The following is an 18,856-nucleotide window of genomic DNA, read 5'->3' as shown; positions in this document are numbered from 1 at the left end:
GCTGTCGTCCCAGAAGGAAGCCTCTTCTAAAGATGATGCACAAGAAAGCCTGCAAACAGTTTGCTGAAGACAAGCAGACTAAGGCCACGGATTACTGGAACCATGTCCTGTGGTCTGATGAGTCCAAGATAAACGTATTTGGTTCAGGTGGTGGCAAGCATGTGTGGTGGCAACCTGGTTAGGAAGACAAGTGTGTCTTTGCTACAGTCAAGCATGGTGGTGGGAGTGTCATGGTCTGGGGCTGCATGAGTGCCGCCAGCACTGTGGAGCTACAGTTCATTGAGAGAACCATGAATGCCAACATGTACTGTGACATACTGAAGCAGAGCATGATCCCCTCCCTTCGGAGACTTGACCGGAGGGCAGTATTCCAACATGATAACAACCCCAAACACACCTCCAAGGCGACCACTGCCCTGCTAAAGAATCTGAGGGTAAAGGTGATGGACTCGCCAAACATGTCTCCAGACCTAAACCCTATTGAGCATCTGTGGGGCCTCCTCAAATGGAAGGTGGAGGAGCGCAAGGTCTCTAACATCCACCAGCTCTGTGATGTCGTCATGGAGGAGTGGAAGAGGACTCCAGTGGTAACCTGTGAAGCTCTGGTGAACTCCATGCCCAAGAGGGTTAAGGCAGTGCTGAAAAATAATGGTGGCCACACAAAATATTGACACTTTGGGCCCTATTTGGACATTTGCACTTAGAGGTGTACTCACTTTTGTTGCCAGCGGTTTAGACATTAATAGCTGTGTGTTGAGTTATTTTGAGGGGGCAGCAAATTTACACTGTTATACAAGCTGTACACTCACTACTTTACATTGTAGAAAAGTGAAATTTCTTCAGTGTTGTCACATGAAAAGATAGAATAAAATATTTAAAAAAATGTGAGGGGTGTACTCACTTCTGTGAGATACTGTAAATGTTTTAGGTGTAACCGCCATGTTAGTACACGCAAAACATTTCTGTTTTCTCCTCCAATTGGTAAACTTGGGAGCAGCGGATCTTCCTCTATAGTTCTATGAAAGGGTCTTCCCCAGTGAGCAGCCGATGTGTACGATGAGTTTACGAAAAGGACGGGGAATCAGAAATGTTTTAGGTGTACCAACATGGTGGTGAGCTATCATTTTCCTTGACCTCTGACAATCTGTGCATGCACAGTGGTGACTCGGCCGCACCGGGAGTGACGTGGTTGGAGATTCTGGCTATTTCGGCAGAACACCGGCTTTTATCTTTACGATTATCAGCAGGGTGAACAGGTGATTTTCCCAAACTTGATTTAGCTAGAAGAACAATATTTTGTTGTAATTAGCTGCTAGTTTTATTATGCTACACCCACTAGACGAGTTTAGCTTTAAGAAAAAAAAAAAAAAAAACGAATCGCTCAATGTTAAAGCTTTGTTTATAAACAAAGCCCTGTTACACCCAGTCATTTCCACAGTTATGATCACATGGCTTTGTTTATCCCAAAGGTCAGGTGGTCACCATGTCAGCCCGGTTCTTTCTAAACATAACGGGCCTGTGTTTTTAGATGCCAGGTACAAGAATCATCTTTTATTTATCAGTTTTGTGATCAGAAGGGTGAATAGGCAAATTTGTCAAAACAAGATTTAGCCATCAGAACAATATTTAGTTGAAATTAGCCTCTAGGTTTTGTTATACGCCACTACTAGGAAAGATTATCTCTAAAAAACATAAAATGTCACGGCATGATATAGCTTTGTTTATAAACAAAGCCACATCATTCCCAGTCATTTCTAACAATTGTGAGGACAGGGTCTTGTTTTATCTACAAAACCATTTGTTCACCATGTTCAAGCATAGTAGGCCTGTGCTTATAGACAAGACAAGAACCACCGTTTTTTTCTGTGCGATTATTATTATTATTATACAGGATTTATATAATGCCAACAGGATCATTGTTTAATCTGGTTATTTTCAGGCCTCATGCACACTGGACATTTTTGGACGTTTTTACAGCTGCTGTTTTTGGCTTCAGACGTTTTTTTTTTTTTCTACAGTCAATAAACTGTCCGGCATGTTATGCTATGTGTCCATGCACACAAAGGCTGTCATAAACTGTTTTTTGGCTGTAAAAAACAAAACAAAACAAGTGGGTTCTAAGAGGAGTTTTTCAGCTGTAAAAAAAAAAGCCTAAAAAACACTTAAAAACGCTCAAAAAAAGCCTAAAAAATGCTCAACAATGAGGCTCACCAGCGGTTTTTACCGTTTTTGATCCCATTGGAAAAAAAAAAAACCCATAAAAATGCTATTGCAAAAACGTTGAAAAACTCACTGCAAAGCTACTGGCGTTTTTATAACATTATAACGTCCAGTGTGCATGAGAACTTAAAATACAGAAAAGCAGTCATAAAAAAAAAAAAAAAAAAAAGACATACATCCAAAACAACAATCTGTACAATTCTCAGCAGGGTGAGCGGGCAATTTTGCCAACCATGATTTATCCATAAAAATATTTAGTTGAAATTAGCTTCTAGTTTTGTCGTGTGGCACTCCTAGGCAAGATTAGCTTTAACCACCTGGCGCCCGCGCTATAGCCGAAAGACGGCTACAGCGCAGCGCCCAATTGCCGGGAGGGCATCCCTGGACATCCTCCTGTTTACATCCCCCCCTGCGTGCCGCCGCGGGCATGCAACGGGGGAAATCTGTGTTGGCCGTGTCCCACAATCACAGATCGTGCTAAATGGCCAATCACAGCGGCCATTTAGCACTGGATCGGAGTGTCCAATGAGAGATGATCTCATATGTAAACATATGAGATCATCTCTCATCGCCAGCTCTCCCTCCTCACACAGAGACCGTGTGTGAGGAGGGAGAGCGACCTGCAGGGACCTGTGAACACAAACACACACATGCCCACAGTGCGATCTGTACCCAGTGCCACCTATCAGTGCCATCTGTTCCCAGTGCCACCTGTCAGTGCCACCTGCCCCCAGTGCCACTTGTCAGTGTCACGTGCCATCTGTTATCAGTGTCAAGTGTCATCAGTGCCATGTATCAGTGCCATCTGTCATCAGTGCCACCTGTCAGTGTTATGTGCCATCTGTTATCAGTGTCACGTGTCATTAGTGCCACGTATCAGTGCCATCTGTCATTAGTGCCCCATCAGTGTCACATGTCATCAGTGTCACGTATTAGTGTCATCTGTCATCAGTGCCATGCATTAGTGCCATCTGTCATCAGTGCCACGTATTAGTGCCATCTGTCATCAGTGCCACGTATTAGTGCCATCTGTCATCAGTGCCACGTATTAGTGCCATCTGTCATCCATGCCACATCAGTGTCACGTGTCATCAGTGCCACATATTAGTGCCAACTGTCATCAGTACCACGTATTAGTGCCATCTGTCATCAGTGCCACGTATTAGTGTCATCTGTCATCAGTGCCACGTATTAGTGTCATCTGTCATCAGTGCCACGTATCGGTGCATCTGTCATCAGTGCCACGTATCAGTGCCATCTGTCATCGGTGCCACGTCAGTGTCACGTGTCATTGTCCTGGTGCTCCAGGGACTTCAAAAGCGTAATAGGTAGTCAACAAGTTAGATGTGTAATTTATGCTCCGAGAACACCTGATGGTGCTCCATGCATGTTGGGCCTCTCTATGTGGCCAGGCTGTGAAAACGTCACACACATGTGGTATCGTAATACTCAGGAGGAGTAGCAGAATGTATTTTGGGGCGTCATTTGTGGTATATACATGCCATGTGAGAGAAATAACCTACTACAATGACAATTTTGTGGAAAAAAAAAATCTTAATTTTGCAAAGAATTGTGGGAAAAAATGACAACATCAAAAACCTCCCCATGCATCTTACTAAATACCTTGGAATGTCTACTTTCAAAAAAGGGGTAATTTGGGGGGTATTTGTACTTTCCTGACTTGTTCGGGTCGCAAGAAATGAGATAGGCCGCCAGTACATCAGGTGTGATCAATTTTTTATAATTTGCACCACAGCTTGTAGACTGTATAACTTTCACAAAGACCAAATAATATCCACTAATTTGGGTTATTTTTACCAAAGATATGTAGCAGTATAAATTGTGTCCAAAACTTATGAAGAAAAATTAATAATTTGCAAAATTTTATCACAGAAACTAAGAAAAATGTGTTTTTTTTTTTTTCAAAATTTTCGGTCTTTTTTTATTTATAGCGCAAAAAATAAAAAACGCAGAGGTGATCAAATACCACCAAGAGAAAGCTCTATTTGTATGGAAAAAAAAGGACAAAAAATTAATTTGGGTACAGTATTACATGACTGAGTAATTGTCATTCAAAGTGTGAGAGCACTAAAAGCTGAAAATTGGTCTGGTCAGGAAGGGGGTTTAAGTGCCCAGTAGGCAAGTGGTTAAAAAAAAGAGATATCCTTGTTTATAAACAAAGCTAGACACTTCCAGTCATTTTCACAATTGTGAGCACATGGCTTTGTTTATCTACAAAGACATATGGGTCATCATAGCAGCCTATTGTTTTCTAGGTGCACTCAGTGTGCACCTAGATAGAAATACTTTTCTTAAAGGATGCTTAACCAGTTGCCGACCAGCGCACGACGATATACGCCGGCACAATGGTACGTCCCCTTTAAGATGCGGCATTGTGGGCGCCGCCGACGGGGCCTGCTGCATGCTCCGCGACCGTGCCCGTGGGTCCCACGGACTCGATTTCCCTCAATCGTGTCACAGAGCGGCAGAACGGGGAGATGATTATGTAAACAAGGCATTTCCCCATTCTGCCGTGTTGAAAATCGCAGATCGCCGCCATTAATAATAAAAAAGATAAAATAATAATAAAAATGCCAAAAAACGATCCCCTATTTTGTAGACGCGATAACTTTTGCGCAAACCAATCAATATACGCTTATTGTGAATTTTTTTAACCAAAAATATGTAGAAGAATACATATCGGCCTAAACTGAGGACATTTTATATATATATATCTATATATATATATATATATATATATATATATATTATAGGGATATTTATTATAGCAAAAAGTAAAAAATATTGCTTTTTTTTCCAAAATTGTCACCTTTTTTTTGTTTATAGCGCAAAAAATAAAAACCGCAGAGGTGATCAAATACCACCAAAAGAAAGCTCTATTTGTGGGAAAAAAAGGACGTCAATTTTGTTTGGGTACAGCGTCACACGACCGCGCAATTGTCAGTTAAAGCGACGCAGTGCCGAATGGTCAGGAAGGGGGTAAAATCTTCCAGGGCTTAAGTGGTTAAAGAGACCCTGTCAGCTTGCTTTTTCAGGGCAAAGAGTGAAAGCGTATTTTTTAAAAAAAATCGCATTTGGACTAAACACGCACAGGACCCTTTTTTTTTTTTTGGTTCCCACCAGAATCAGATCGCATGGGTGTTCACACGCGATCCGATTCATGTCCGAGCTATCAGTTCGTAGTGCTATATGCGAGCTGAAATGCGGGTGTCATTAACACTCCCAGCAGTTCGCATTAGGCCGTGTGAACGGACGTGCGAGTCGGGTGCGATGCGGGAACCCGCAGTGGATTTGCAGGGTTTCTGTATCGCACCAGTGTGGACCGGTTCTAAGAGGCACCCAGGGCCAGAGAAACATGCACAGCAACCGACTCTAGGCAGGCAGGCAGGCAGGTGATTTTCCACTGCTGATTACTCAGCAATGGGAGCATGACTGTATATTTGTCATTTCTGGGCTGTGCCACTCTGCAGGGCTGAACTTGCCTCAGTGCTGGTTCACACTGATGCGGTGCGGGAATCACATGCGATTCTTCAGCAGTGCGATTTGGGCCATTCTTCTGTATGGCTCAAATCGCACTGAATCCACATCAAAATCGTGCAGGACCCTTTTTTTTTTTTTTTTTTGGTGCACCAGAATCAGATCTCATTAGTGTTCACTCCCATGCAATCTGATTCTGAAAATCGCACTCAAATGGGACAAGCTCACTTTAAAGCGAACCTTTGGTCATTTTTTCATCTTTCCAACTATTAAATCTTCTGCCCTTGTTGTTGTTGTTTTTACTTTGGATAGTAAAATATTTTTTTTTTCTGCCAGTAAATACCTTACACAGCCCCCTCCTCCTAGGTGTCCAATAGGATCACCTGTCCTGTCAGCCATTCCGGTGACGGGTATCAGACCCGCTTCCCGATTGGCCGGGAGGAGGATCAGTGTTGCAACAGCGAATATTCATTCTCTGTTGCAACACAACTGGGTGGGCTCCAGACGCAATGCTCTGCACCCTGATGCACACCCTATTTTGAAGCCTATTAGAGCCTATGGCTCTAATCAGGAGCTTCAAATACAACCCCCCCCCCCCCCCCCGCCACTGGAATTCAAAGGAGCCGGGCGCATGGCTAGAGAGGGTCGGCCGTGGTGGACAGGGGAGGCGGTACCTGTGTGCCCACAATGGATGGGCCACCCCTGCTAACCTGATCATGTGAACAACACTGTACGCTGCAGTGCACACAGTTTTGACAGGCGTTTTTGGAGCTTGAAAAACGCCTACTTTTGAAGTTAGTGTAAACTTAGCCATGTATTGTACATCTTGTTACGGCTCACTTATAACCGCTTGCCGATCACATCATGAGGATGTACGGCGGCAAAGCGGCCTCCCTGCACTGGATCACGTACCCAGTACGGGTGCTCGGACAGGGGGCGGGCGCACACGTGCTCACCGGGCCTGGCTGTGCTAAGATTCATCACGCCACATGCCGATCACCGGGTCCCAAGAAAATGATCGACCGTCAAAACCCGATGAGCTTTCCCGAGCACAGATCTGTGAATGTAAACAACACAGAGCTGTGTTCAGTGACAGGGGATCTCATTGTATGTTCATTTCCTACTAAGCAAGGAATAAAAACAACTAGATCCCCAGTAAGGCTCCATTCACACTTCATACTACTCCAAAGTTCCAAAGTGGTGTTTCGTCACATATGGCAACCCATCACATTTGGCTACCCGCTGGACTTCGCATGCGCGACGCCGCCATATGCATTCCAACACTGTGGCGATCTGCGCATGTGCAGATTTTTGTGGCCACACCCCCCTTCAAGCCCCCTCATCCAAGTGGAGATAGAGGTAGATTATAATTATGCCGAGCGAAGCGAGGCCGTGCCCGAAGGGTGGCGAGCGAAGCGTGCCCGCCAGGGGCCCCGTGGCAAAGTGGTCTTACAACAGTGTTGGAACGCATATGGCGATGTCGCGCATGCGCACTCCAATGGGTAGCAAAATGTGATGGGTCGCCATATGTGATGAAACAGTGGCACCAACTTTGGTGCCACTTTGATGCAACTTTGGATGGGGGCAACTTGGATACGATTTGGCTTTGACCAGTGATAATGGACAACTATTACACACAAGTTGGATTGTATAACATTCAGGTCTGATTTTCGTGCAACTTCTGAGGGTTGACATTGAAGTCTATGGCGCTCAAGTTGCATGAAAGTCGGACCAAAGTAGTGCATGAACTACTTTGAAGTCACTGCGACTTTTTTTTTTTTTTTTTTAATTATTATTTTTATTACAGGTTTTTCACATAAAAAAAGAAGAATACAAACTTGAAAGATAGTAAACATTCAGCACTACAATTTACCAGCACCAGTGTACAATGCAGCTCCCGCACCAAACAAAAGAAAACGTCAGAGATCCTTCGAGAGAAAAAAAATCACAGCAAGGAAATAAAGGGGGTACACACAATACATATTCATTGGAGTACAATATCCCCTCCCTGCTGTACTAGAGGAAATTCTAGGTGCCCATCCAGGCTTACACAAGCCTCACTGCTTGCCACATATCACAACCATCCACCAGGGGGCAGTTAATCTGATGCTGTTGAGCTGTTTTTTATCCAACCAATCCACACCTTTTCAAACTTATCAGGTACCCCCCTATTGGGATACGCGGCTTCATACAATGGTAGAGCCTTGTTAACCACTTCAATGCCGGGCACTTACACCCCCTTCCTGCCAAGGCCAAATTTCAGTGCTGTCACACTTTGAATGACAATTGCACTGTCATGCAACACTGTAACCATGTGAAATTTTTATATTTTTCTACACACAAATAGTTTTCTTTTGGTGGTATTTAATCACTCCTGGGTTTTTTATTTTTTCCTAAAAAAAAAAAAAGACCAAAAATTTTTTTAAAAATTAAGTTTTTCTTAGTTTCTGTCAGTAAATTTTGTAAATAAGTAATGTTTCTCCTTCACTGATGGGCACTGATAGGCTGCACTGATGGGCACTGATGAGGTGGCACTTATGGGCAATGATGAGCACTGATAGGGGGCACTGATGAGCACTGATAGGCAGCACTTATGGGTGGCACTGGGCACAGAAAAAAAAGACCAAAAATTTTGAAAAAAATATCGTTTTTCTTAGTTTCTGTCAGTAAATTTTGTAAATTTCTCCTTCACTGGTGGGCACAGATAGGCGGCACTGGTGGACACATATAGGCAGCACTGGTGGGCACAATGATGGGCAGCAGTGATGAGCACTGATGATAGCCAGCACTGACTGGCATCACTGATGGCCACTGATTGGTGGTACTTGTGGGCAGTGATTGCTGGCACTTGTGGGCCCTGGTTGGCATTGATTGCTGGCAGTGCCATTGCTGGCATTTAATTGTAATCAGGGCACTGATGATCAGTGCCCTGATTACATGTATAGCTGACCCCTGTGAGGAGATGCCCCTGATCGGCTCTCCTCACACTCTGTCAGTGATTAAATACCATAAATACCACTAAAAGAAAACTCTATTTGTGCGAGGAAAATGATAAAAATTTCACATGGTTACAGTATAGCATGACCGCGCAATTGTCATTCAAAGTGTGACAGCGGTGAAAGCTGAAATTTGGCCTGGGCAGGAAGGGGGTGAAAGTGCCCGGTATTGAAGGGGTTAAACAGAGGCAAAGCTAGCAGCTTCCTTGGCTGAAAACGATGGGCAGTTTCATTTAAAGTGTAAGTGAACCTAACCTTTAAGACAGAATATTTTGATTCTTATTCAAGCCCAGCAGTTTCGTTTAAAGTGTAAGTGACACTTACACTTTAAACAAAACTGCTGGGCTTGAATAAGAATCAAAATATTCCGTCTTAAAGGTTAGGTTTGCAAAAAAAAAAAAAAAAAAAAAAGTAATAAATGCAGCAACATGAATCTCCTGATCAAGGTGTTGATTTATGCGATGAAGCCCACAGAGCATTGCACCTGCGATCAGTGCGTCATGGGTACAATGCACAGGCCTTTGCAATGCTTTTCCCCAGCATCAGGTCTGCCTGGATAACAGGGCTGTATGGGATAACAGGGCTGTATGGGATAACAGGACTATATGGGATAACAGGACTATATGGGATAACAGGACTATATGGGATAACAGGACTGTATGGGATAACAGGGCTGTATGAAAGGAAAGAGGCAAACGGGTGTTATCCACTTCAGCTCCGGAAGATTTTACCCCAGGGCATTTTTTGGCATGCAGCACTGCGCTTCTTATTTTATTACAGGAACTTTTATAGCGCCGTCAATTTACGCAGCACTTTACATAAATATTGTACATCCACATCAGTCCCTGCCCTCGAGGAGCTCACAATCTAAGGTGCTACTTTAACCACTTGCCGCCTGCCCACCGTCATATGACGGCCTCCCAGAACGACTGCTCTCGCGCGCCCCCGGGGGCATGCAGCGCAGCGACCGCGCCGTTTTGCTTGGACATGGCGTGACCCCGATCTGTGGCACTAGTGAGCACTGATAGGCGGCACTGATGGGTGGCACTGGTGGGCACTGATATGTGGTACGGATATGCATTGATGGGTGGCACTGATGGGCATTGATGGGCAGCAGTGGTGGGCATTGATGGGCAGCACTGATAGCCAGCGCTGACTGGCATCACTAATAGGCACTGATAGGTGGCACTTGTGGACACTGATTGCTGGCACTGGTGGGCACACATTGCTGGCACTGTGGGGTCTTTATTGTAATCAGGGCACTGATGATCAGTGCCCTGATTACATATCCAGATGTCCTCTGCAAGGAGATGCCGCTGATCGGCTCTCCTCACCACACACTCTGTCAGTGTGAGGCGAGGAGCGCCGATTACTGGCATCTCCGTGTTTACATGTGACCGGCTGTGATTGGACACAGCCAATCACATGGTTAAAGAGCCGCGGCCGTGGCTCTTTACAGAGATCGAGGCCGTGCCGTATCCTAGCAACATGGTGCGGCTGCGATAGCGGCCGTTTTGGGACGCCGTCATTTGACAGCGGGGTGGGTGGCAAGTGGTTAATCTACAACTGCCATGATGCTGCACATGTGATCAGCTATGACACCAGCCATTGGATGGTTTGACAGTTTGGTTGAAAGCACAACCAATGGGAGTGTTACATTTTCGGCACGTGCCGGAAATGAAACGGTTTTATAGATGCACTTACTCGAACTTTAAATGAAGCTTGCAGTGTTTTTTTTAACCCCTTGTTAATCGTTAGTTCACCCTGATCAGCCCTAATTAACTCTTCCCTCTCCTAAAGGCCTTTACTTCAATATTAAATATCTTTGCTGTGCTTTGCGCTAGAAATGTTACTACTACTAGAAAATGGGACAAAACATGGAATGAGTTTGCATTTTTTTTTTTTTTTTAACAAGAAAACTTTTGGTCAAACTAAAAACAAAGCGTATTTTAAAAAATGTTTATCTTAAATTTTAATTAAAATTTGATATTTTTTTTACATTTTTTGTTTTAGTTTTAATAAAATTATTTTTGCAAGACAGAGTTGGCAAAAGAAAGCCTTGTGGGGATGTACAGGTGCAGGATCTGGAAAGTTTAAAAGATTTACAACCTCCTCTCTGCACCAAGTTTGTAGTTTTATCTAGACATGTGCAGAACAAAAAAAATTGTTTTGTTTCAATTCGTTATTTATATAAATTAGTTTATTGGTTTTCGGAATTCGTTTTGTTTATTCATTTTCGAATCAATATCAAAAAGTTTTTGAATCAACTTCAAATAGTTTTCGAATTTGAATAGTTTTCCAATTTCCAAAAAGAATCAAATAGAATAGAAAATAAAAAGGAATAGCATAGAAAAAAAATTGATATATATATAGATATATACATATATCTATATAGATATATAGATATATACATATCTATATATTTATATATCCATATATATAGATATATATATATCTATATATATAGATATATATATAGATATATATATCTATATATATCTATATAGATATATATAGATATATATATATATATATAGATACGTATGTATCTATATATAGATATATATATATATCTATATATATATAGATATATATATATATATATATATCTATCTATATATATATATATAGATATGTATATATATCTATCTATATATATATATATATATATATCTATATATCTATATATATCTATATATAGATATAGATATATATCTATATCTATATATAGATATATATAGATATGTATATATATCTATATATATCTATATATATATATTTTTTTTTTTTCTATGCTATTCCTTTATTTTCTATTCTATTTTATTCTCTTTGGAAACTGGAAAACTATTTGAATTCGAAAAGTTTTTGAATTTGAAAACTATTCGAATTAGAAAAGTATTCGAAAACGATTCAAATTCGAATTTCGTTGAATTTTCTTTTTTTCGTTATTTCGGATTCGTTTAAATTCGGATCTATTCGGAAATTCAGATACATCCGAATAACGAAAATTTGTCCGAATTTTAATTCGGAAACGAAACGGACCACACATGTCTAGTTTTAACTTCCCCACTACCGCCCATTGTAGTAGAGTGGCTGTCAGGGTATGGTTAGCATTTGTCCCCGTTACCTGGGGACAGTGCCGGGACAAGGTCATCTAGTGCCCAGGGCGAACATGCCAATCTGCGCCTCTCCCCCAAGAAGTATGAGCATTATGCGTTAGCAAAAAACACCCACAAAAACACTGAGCACTAATCTGCATGCTTACCCCTAGATATAAATCCCCCTTCCTCCCAGTACAAATCCACCCCCTGCCAAAATTCCCCCTCTCAGAACAAATCTTTGTCCCCCCCCGCCCATGCCTCAAATGCCCCCCCACCCAAGAAAAAAAAAATCACCCTTCCCAGCACAAATCCTCTTCCCCTAAAATTTCCCCTTCTATTACACATCCTCCTCCCCACACTTCAAATCTCCCCCTCCCAGCACAAATTTCCCCCAAATACCCCCTCCTAGCACAAATCTTCTCCCCCTCAAACCCCCTATCAACACAAATCCCCCTAAATCACATCACCACTCACATCACATGTTCCCTCCTAGAACAATACTTACCCCGTGCCATCGACCAAATTCCCCCTTTCAACACAAATTATCTCCCCCTCAATCTCCTTGTGGAACCCCCCCCCCCAGCTCACATGATACCACAGTGCCCAGGGCAGCCGTCCCTCCTGCCCACCCCTTGTCCTGGCCCTGCCTGGGGAAAAGAAAACAAACCTCACGGCAATAAGCTTTGGACCTGGCTGCCCGCACACCACTCACTGCATCCGCCCCCCCCCCCCCCCCGCCTCGCGCAGTCACCAGAGAGTCTCCCCCAGGCCAGCATGAAGAGGATGAAGGGAATGCTGTATCTATTTCTGCACCTGAATCCCTGGCACTCCGCCTACCTACCTCTACCATCTGCCTTGCACCAACAGCGTTTACCTAGGTTAGATAGACAGCCAAGCAAGGTACGATGAATTTGTGGTTTTTGAAGAGGTTATATGTATGTGAGTGTGTAGAATTATGTATGATATATTACCAAAAGTATTGGGACGCCTGCCTTTACATGAACTTTAATGGCATCCCAGTCTTAGTCTATAGGACTCAATATTGAGTTGGCCCACCCTTTGCAGCTATAACAGCTTCAACTCTTCTGGGAAGGCTGTCCACAAGGTTTTGGAGTATGTCTATGGGAATGTTTGACCATTCTTCCAGAAGAGCATTTGTGAGGTCAGGCAGCGATGTTGGAGGAGAAGGCCTGGCTCGCAGTCTCTACTCTAATTCGTTACAAAGGTGTTCTATCGGGTTGAGGTCATGACTCTGTACAGGCCAGTCAAGGTCCTCCACCCCAAACTCGCTCATCCATATAATATAATGTAATGTACCCATTAACAGTGCCCCTCTTACATGAGATGTCCCCATCAGAGTGCATCCCTAACATGAGATGTCCCCATCAGAGTGCTCCGCCCCTTACATCAGGTGTCCCCATCAACAGTGCCCCTCTTACAGCAGGTGTTCCCATCAACAGTGCCCCTCTTACATCAGGTGTCCCCATCAGATTGCCCCCTTACATCAGGTGTCCCCATCAGAGTGCCCCCCTTACATCAGGTGTCCCCATCAACAGTGCCCCTCTTACATCAGGTGTCCCCATCAACAGTGCCCCTCTTACATCAGGTGTCCCCATCAACAGTGCCTCTCTTACATCAGGTGTCCCCATCAGATTGCCCCCTTACATCAGGTGTCCCTATCAAATTGCCCCCTTACATCAGGTGTCCCCATCAAAAGTGCCCCTCTTACATCAGGTGTCCCTATCAGATTGCCCCCTTACATCAGGTGTCCCTATCAGATTGCCCCCTTACATCAGGTGTCCCTATCAGATTGCCCCCTTACATCAGGTGTCCCCATCAACAGTGCCCCTCTTACATCAGGTGTTCCCATCAGAGTGCCCCCCCTTACATCAGGTGTCCCCATCAAAAGTGCCCCTCTTACATCAGGTGTCCCCATCAAGAGTGCCCCCTTTATATGGATTGTCCTTAGAGTGCCCCCTTAAATCAGCCCAATCAAGGCCCCCTTACATCAGGTGTCCCCATCAGAGTGCCCCCTTACATGGATGGTCCTCAGAGTACCCCCTTACATCAACTGTCTGCATCAGACTGGCTCATGGATCAGTGGATCCACTCTCAGAGACCTAGCAGGGGAGCAACTAAAATCAGGGGGTGCACAGCCCACCCCACCCCAGTGCCCCCCCTAGATTTGGCCCTGTGGCAAAATTGAAAAGGACTAAAACAATGCAATCTTACATTACCATTGGCAAAAATGGCAAAACCCACATTTTGATCATAACAGGATCTTTTTTAAACAGGTCCGCTTTAAAGTCATTGAGGACTTATATGACCTGCACAGCGGGAGCGCTCGCCCTGATCTCTCAGCAAATCCCAGGATTTTTTTTTTTTCTTTAGTCTATAAGATTAACTTGCATGAGATTATTTCGATGGAAAACACAAAGTCACGTTATGCCATTTTACAATGTTAAATCGCTGAAGATTAACCCGGGGCTTTCTGTATGAAAGCAGAAAAAAAAAGTGCTCTTTTATAGTGTAACCCATTTACTGACTTTCTTTATGTTACAGTGAGCAAAACATTGGTGTTGTAGTTACCAGTAGTGCCGAATCCAGGGTTCAATTTCCACCAGGGAAGCCAACTATATGGAGTCTTAAAGTGATACTAACCACACACTGTTTAATTTACAATGCGCCTTGTTTTTCTGTAAGTGGATGATGGCACTCTAATTATTTTAATTAAAAAAAAAATCTAAGTACCTTTTTCCTAATGGATATATACAGCTGTCACATGACCCAGCTCTCTCCCAGCCTGTCTGCAGGGAAGCATAAGCAGGAGGAGCATCTAGTCCTCTGCTGCTGGTTACATGTTCAAAAAAAAAAAATGAATAAAATAAATAAAAACAGCCTTTGGAATACAGACTCTTTTAACCACTTGACCTCCGGAAGATTTACCCCCCTCCCCCCCGACCAATTTTTTGTGATACAGCACTGCATTAATTTAACTGACAATTGCACGGTCATGCAACGCTGTACCCAAATAAAAGTGACAACTTTTTTTCCCCACATATAGAGCTTTCTTTTGGTGGTATTTGATCACCAACAAAACTATATTTTTTACTTTCTGCTATAAAACACATCCAATAAAAAAATCTAATTTCTTCATCAATTTAGGCCAATATGTATTCTGCTACATATTTTTGGTAAAAAAAAAAATCCTAATAAGCGTATATTGATTGGTTTGCGCAAACGTTAAAGCGTCTACAAACTATGGGATATTTTTATAATTTTTTTTTTTACTACGGCAATCGGTGACTTATTATATGGGACTGCGATATTTACGCGGACAGTCGGACACTAACTGACACTTTTGACATTTTTTGGGGACCAGTGACACCAATACAGTGATCAGTGCTAAAAAAATATGCTCTCTCACTGTGCTAATGACACTGGCTGGGAAAGGGGTTAACATCAGGGGGCAATCAAAGGGTTAACTGTGTGCCTAGCCGGTGTTTGTGCACTGTGTGTGGGAGGTGCTTTCACTGGGGGACGACATTGATCCATGTCTCTGCTTTGCAGGAAGAAACACAAGATCCATGCCTTCTGTACTGACAGAATAGTGATCTGCCTTGTTTACATAGACAGATCACCGTTCTGGCTCTCTGCCTAATGATCGACGGGTGCCGGTAGACATCGAGTCTGCAGTACTCGCAGATCAGCTCCTGCTGTGTTATAATCACAGAGGGAGCGAGTCGCGGGCAGCGCGCATGCACGCCCCAGACCCAGAGGTGTCCTAGGTACGTGATCCAGAGCAGCGGCGCCACCTTGCCGCAGTATATCTAGGTTATACTAGCGGCAAGTGGTTAAAGTCGTAGCGGCTTTGAAAAGGTGCCTGCACTACTTTGTTTTGACTTTTGATTAGGCTGTGATCCCGAGAGCATAAAGTCTGATCAAAGTTGCACTGTAAATCGTGCGACCTCGGAGACGCACTAATGTGAATGAAGCCTTAAAGCTGAATTCCAGGTACAGCAATTTTGACAGTTGCATTGGCCCAGTTTGGACTGACTAATGAAAAATATAAGTGCTATACCTGTGAGGTCCCCATGGAAGCTGGAAATCACTGTAGTAGTCTGTTTTGCTGCAGTGAATGTTGCTAGCTTCCGGGTTCCATGCCGAGTGGCTTTCCTGCTGCTTACTGAAAACTGAAGGTCGTCTGCTCAGCACAAGTGCCATTCCGAGAACACTTTCCACTTTCTCAATGAATGCAAAGTGTTCTCTGATTGGAGAAGATGGAGATCACGATGTCCCACCCCCCACCAACACACGCTTTTGCACCTCGTCCAATCAGACCTGCTGGGCCCATTATGAGGGGTTCCCACCACCCCTGTAGTCTGTTCCTGGGTCTGCAGACCTGCTGTGCCTATTATGAGGGGTTCTCACCATCTCTGCACTGAGTTCCCAGATCTACAGACCTGCTGGGCCCATTATGAGGGGTTTCCTACCATCCCTGTACTGAGTGCCCGGGTCTGCAGACCTGCTGGGCCCATTATGATGGGTTCCCACTATCCCTCTACTGAGTTCCCAGGTCAACAGGCCTGCTGGGCCCATTATGAGGGGTTCCCACTATCACTGTACTGAGTTCCCAGGTCTGTACACCTGCTGGGCCTATTATGAGGGGTTCCCACCATCCCTGTACTGAGTTCCCGGGTCTGCAGACCAACTGGGCCTATTATCAGGTGTCCCACCATCCTTGTGTTCCCAGGTCTGCAGACCTCCTGTGGTCATTATGAGGGATTCCCATCATCCCTGTGCTGTGTTCCTGGGTCTGCAGACTTGCTGGGCCCATGACAAGGGATTCCCACCATCCCTGTGCTGAGTTCCTGGGTTTGTACACCTGCTGGGCCCACGATGAGGGGTTCCCACCATCCTTGTGTTGAGTTCCCAGGTCTGCAGACCTGCTGGGCCCATTATGGGGGGGGGGGTTACCACAATTCCTGTGTTTAATTCCAAGGTCTGTAAACCTGCTGTGGCCATTATGAGGGGTTTTCACCAGCCCTGTGTTTAACTCCCTGGCCTGCAGACCTGCCGTGCCCATTATGAGGGGTTCCCACCATTACTATGTTGAGTTCCTGGTCTGCAGACCTTTTGGGCCCATTATGAGGGGTTATCACCATCCCTGGTGAATGTTTATTAATGTTATGAAGCATATAACATGAATAGACGGAACATACAACAGGGGGAACAGCCGGAACTCCCAGGAAGACAGGAACAGAGTTGGAAATTATGGAAGGTAGATCTCACTTTCGGAGCATCAATAACAGAAGCCTACCCTGCCCCATCTATGAGTAAACTTTTTGGTCAACTGACCCTTGTAACAATTCATAGAAGAAAGACAAGGTGCAGACTGCAGAAGCCAAACCAGCAAAATAAAGATTGTAATAGGGTGTTGTACCTTGTCTTACTGCCCATGGTGGGTTAGCAACAGTGCTATGAGATAGAGTGATTCCTTACCTATAATGTAGTAATCTCTATGGGATTTAAACTCGTGGCCCCACAAGTTCGGACTGTACTCTTGGAACTTGATGGTGAAGCGAAGGTCTTGTCCCGGCCGGTCACAGGTGAGGAGGAGGTTTGGCGTCCGCAGGACAGAGCAGGTAACTACCTCTTCCTCTGTTCCCACCAGATAAAGCTTGTAGTATTCATAGGGAGATGAGGAGAAAGGTCCACGAGGTTCGGAACGTGGGCAAAGTAAATCCAATCGGTCTCCAATTTGTGGATACAAGACATAACCCTCTGCATCCTGAAACCTGGAGAAAAAAAAAAACACAGAAGAGGGGTTATTAAACATTCTCTACAGATATCCAGTAAAGGAGTCATTGACAAAGTAAAGCAGTATTAAACCCAAAACCAAAAATGTAATATATTACAGCCAGGGATGGGACAACCAAAATGTAATATATTACAGCCAGGGACGGGACAACCAAAAATGTAATATATTACAGCCAGGGATGGGACAACCAGAATGTAATATATTACAGCCAGGGTCGGGACATCCAAAAATGTAATATATTACAGCCAGGGTCGGGACATCCAAAAATGTAATATATTACAGCCAGGGACGGGACAAGGGGTGGGCAGGAGGGACAATCGTCCAGGGCACAGCGGTAAGGAGGGCGCGTCTTCACCACATGCAATCTCCAGATTGGTGGCTAGCAACCAGCAGAGCGCAGATTCATGTCTACTTTGACAGCTACTGATGTCACACATGCTCCAACCCCACCTGCCCACAGCTGACACAGAAATAATACCGGGCATATGCAACTACCTTCTATTTGCTAAAAAGCAAGCAACTGGCCAAACGTGTAGTGAATACTCCAGGGCAACTATGGACAACCAGTGCAAAGAGGCCTGAGAATGGGCACAGGGTGGTACACCCATTCTACTACATGCATTAGCAGCACTGTAGGGGGCGCAGTTACGCATCCTTTCCCTGGCCACTGAACAAACCTGTCCAGGTACTGATTGCAGCTTACCATCCATTAGATGTGGCGGCTGCATTCATTTTTTTTTTTTGGTAAGGATTTTTTCCCTCTGTTTTCACCTGGTGATCTGGCCAGTAACACACCTCCTGTATTAGAGCGCCCCCAACTCTGGATAAAGGATGCACCTTTGGACAGCAGCATTATCAGTCCGGGGGGGGGAGGAGTGTTAGATGGACTAGCAGATTTAAATACACAAAAAACTGAAGCCAAACTCCAACTCACACTTTATAAGCAGTTACAGCAAACTGTTTTTTTTTTTCTTTTGGGATATAGGTTTTAAATGAATAAATAAAAGCTGATCCTTGTAAGCAACGCTGTCAGTGTTAAATGGTTTATCTCATCCCTGTAAACGGATACATTCTGCTGGAGAGCTTGTGCTGTTGAAAAACAACAGACTTGCTGGCCGGATCAAAAGATGAGAATAAAAGAAAGAAAGCCTAAAAAAGAAAACGAGTGCAGCCACCACATCTAAGAATTGGTAAGCTGCGATATAGGAAATGTTTGCTTT

The 18,856-nt window shown here is 44.0% G+C and overlaps 1 protein-coding gene across 1 annotated transcript in view; it reads right to left on the bottom strand.

Moving 5' to 3' along the window:
• Positions 1–18,856, bottom strand: part of EFNB3 (ephrin B3) — a 149,087-nt gene that overhangs the window by 48,420 nt on the left and 81,811 nt on the right. The window contains exon 2 of the mRNA XM_073622979.1: positions 17,318–17,613. Within this exon, the coding sequence (XP_073479080.1) occupies positions 17,318–17,613 (296 nt within the window). The remainder of the gene's footprint in view (positions 1–17,317; positions 17,614–18,856) is intronic.

This window comes from Aquarana catesbeiana, linkage group LG03 (genome assembly GCF_042186555.1).
Source record: "Aquarana catesbeiana isolate 2022-GZ linkage group LG03, ASM4218655v1, whole genome shotgun sequence".
Lineage (NCBI taxonomy): Eukaryota > Metazoa > Chordata > Amphibia > Anura > Ranidae > Aquarana > Aquarana catesbeiana.
This window is presented reverse-complemented; position numbering and strand designations above follow the sequence as displayed.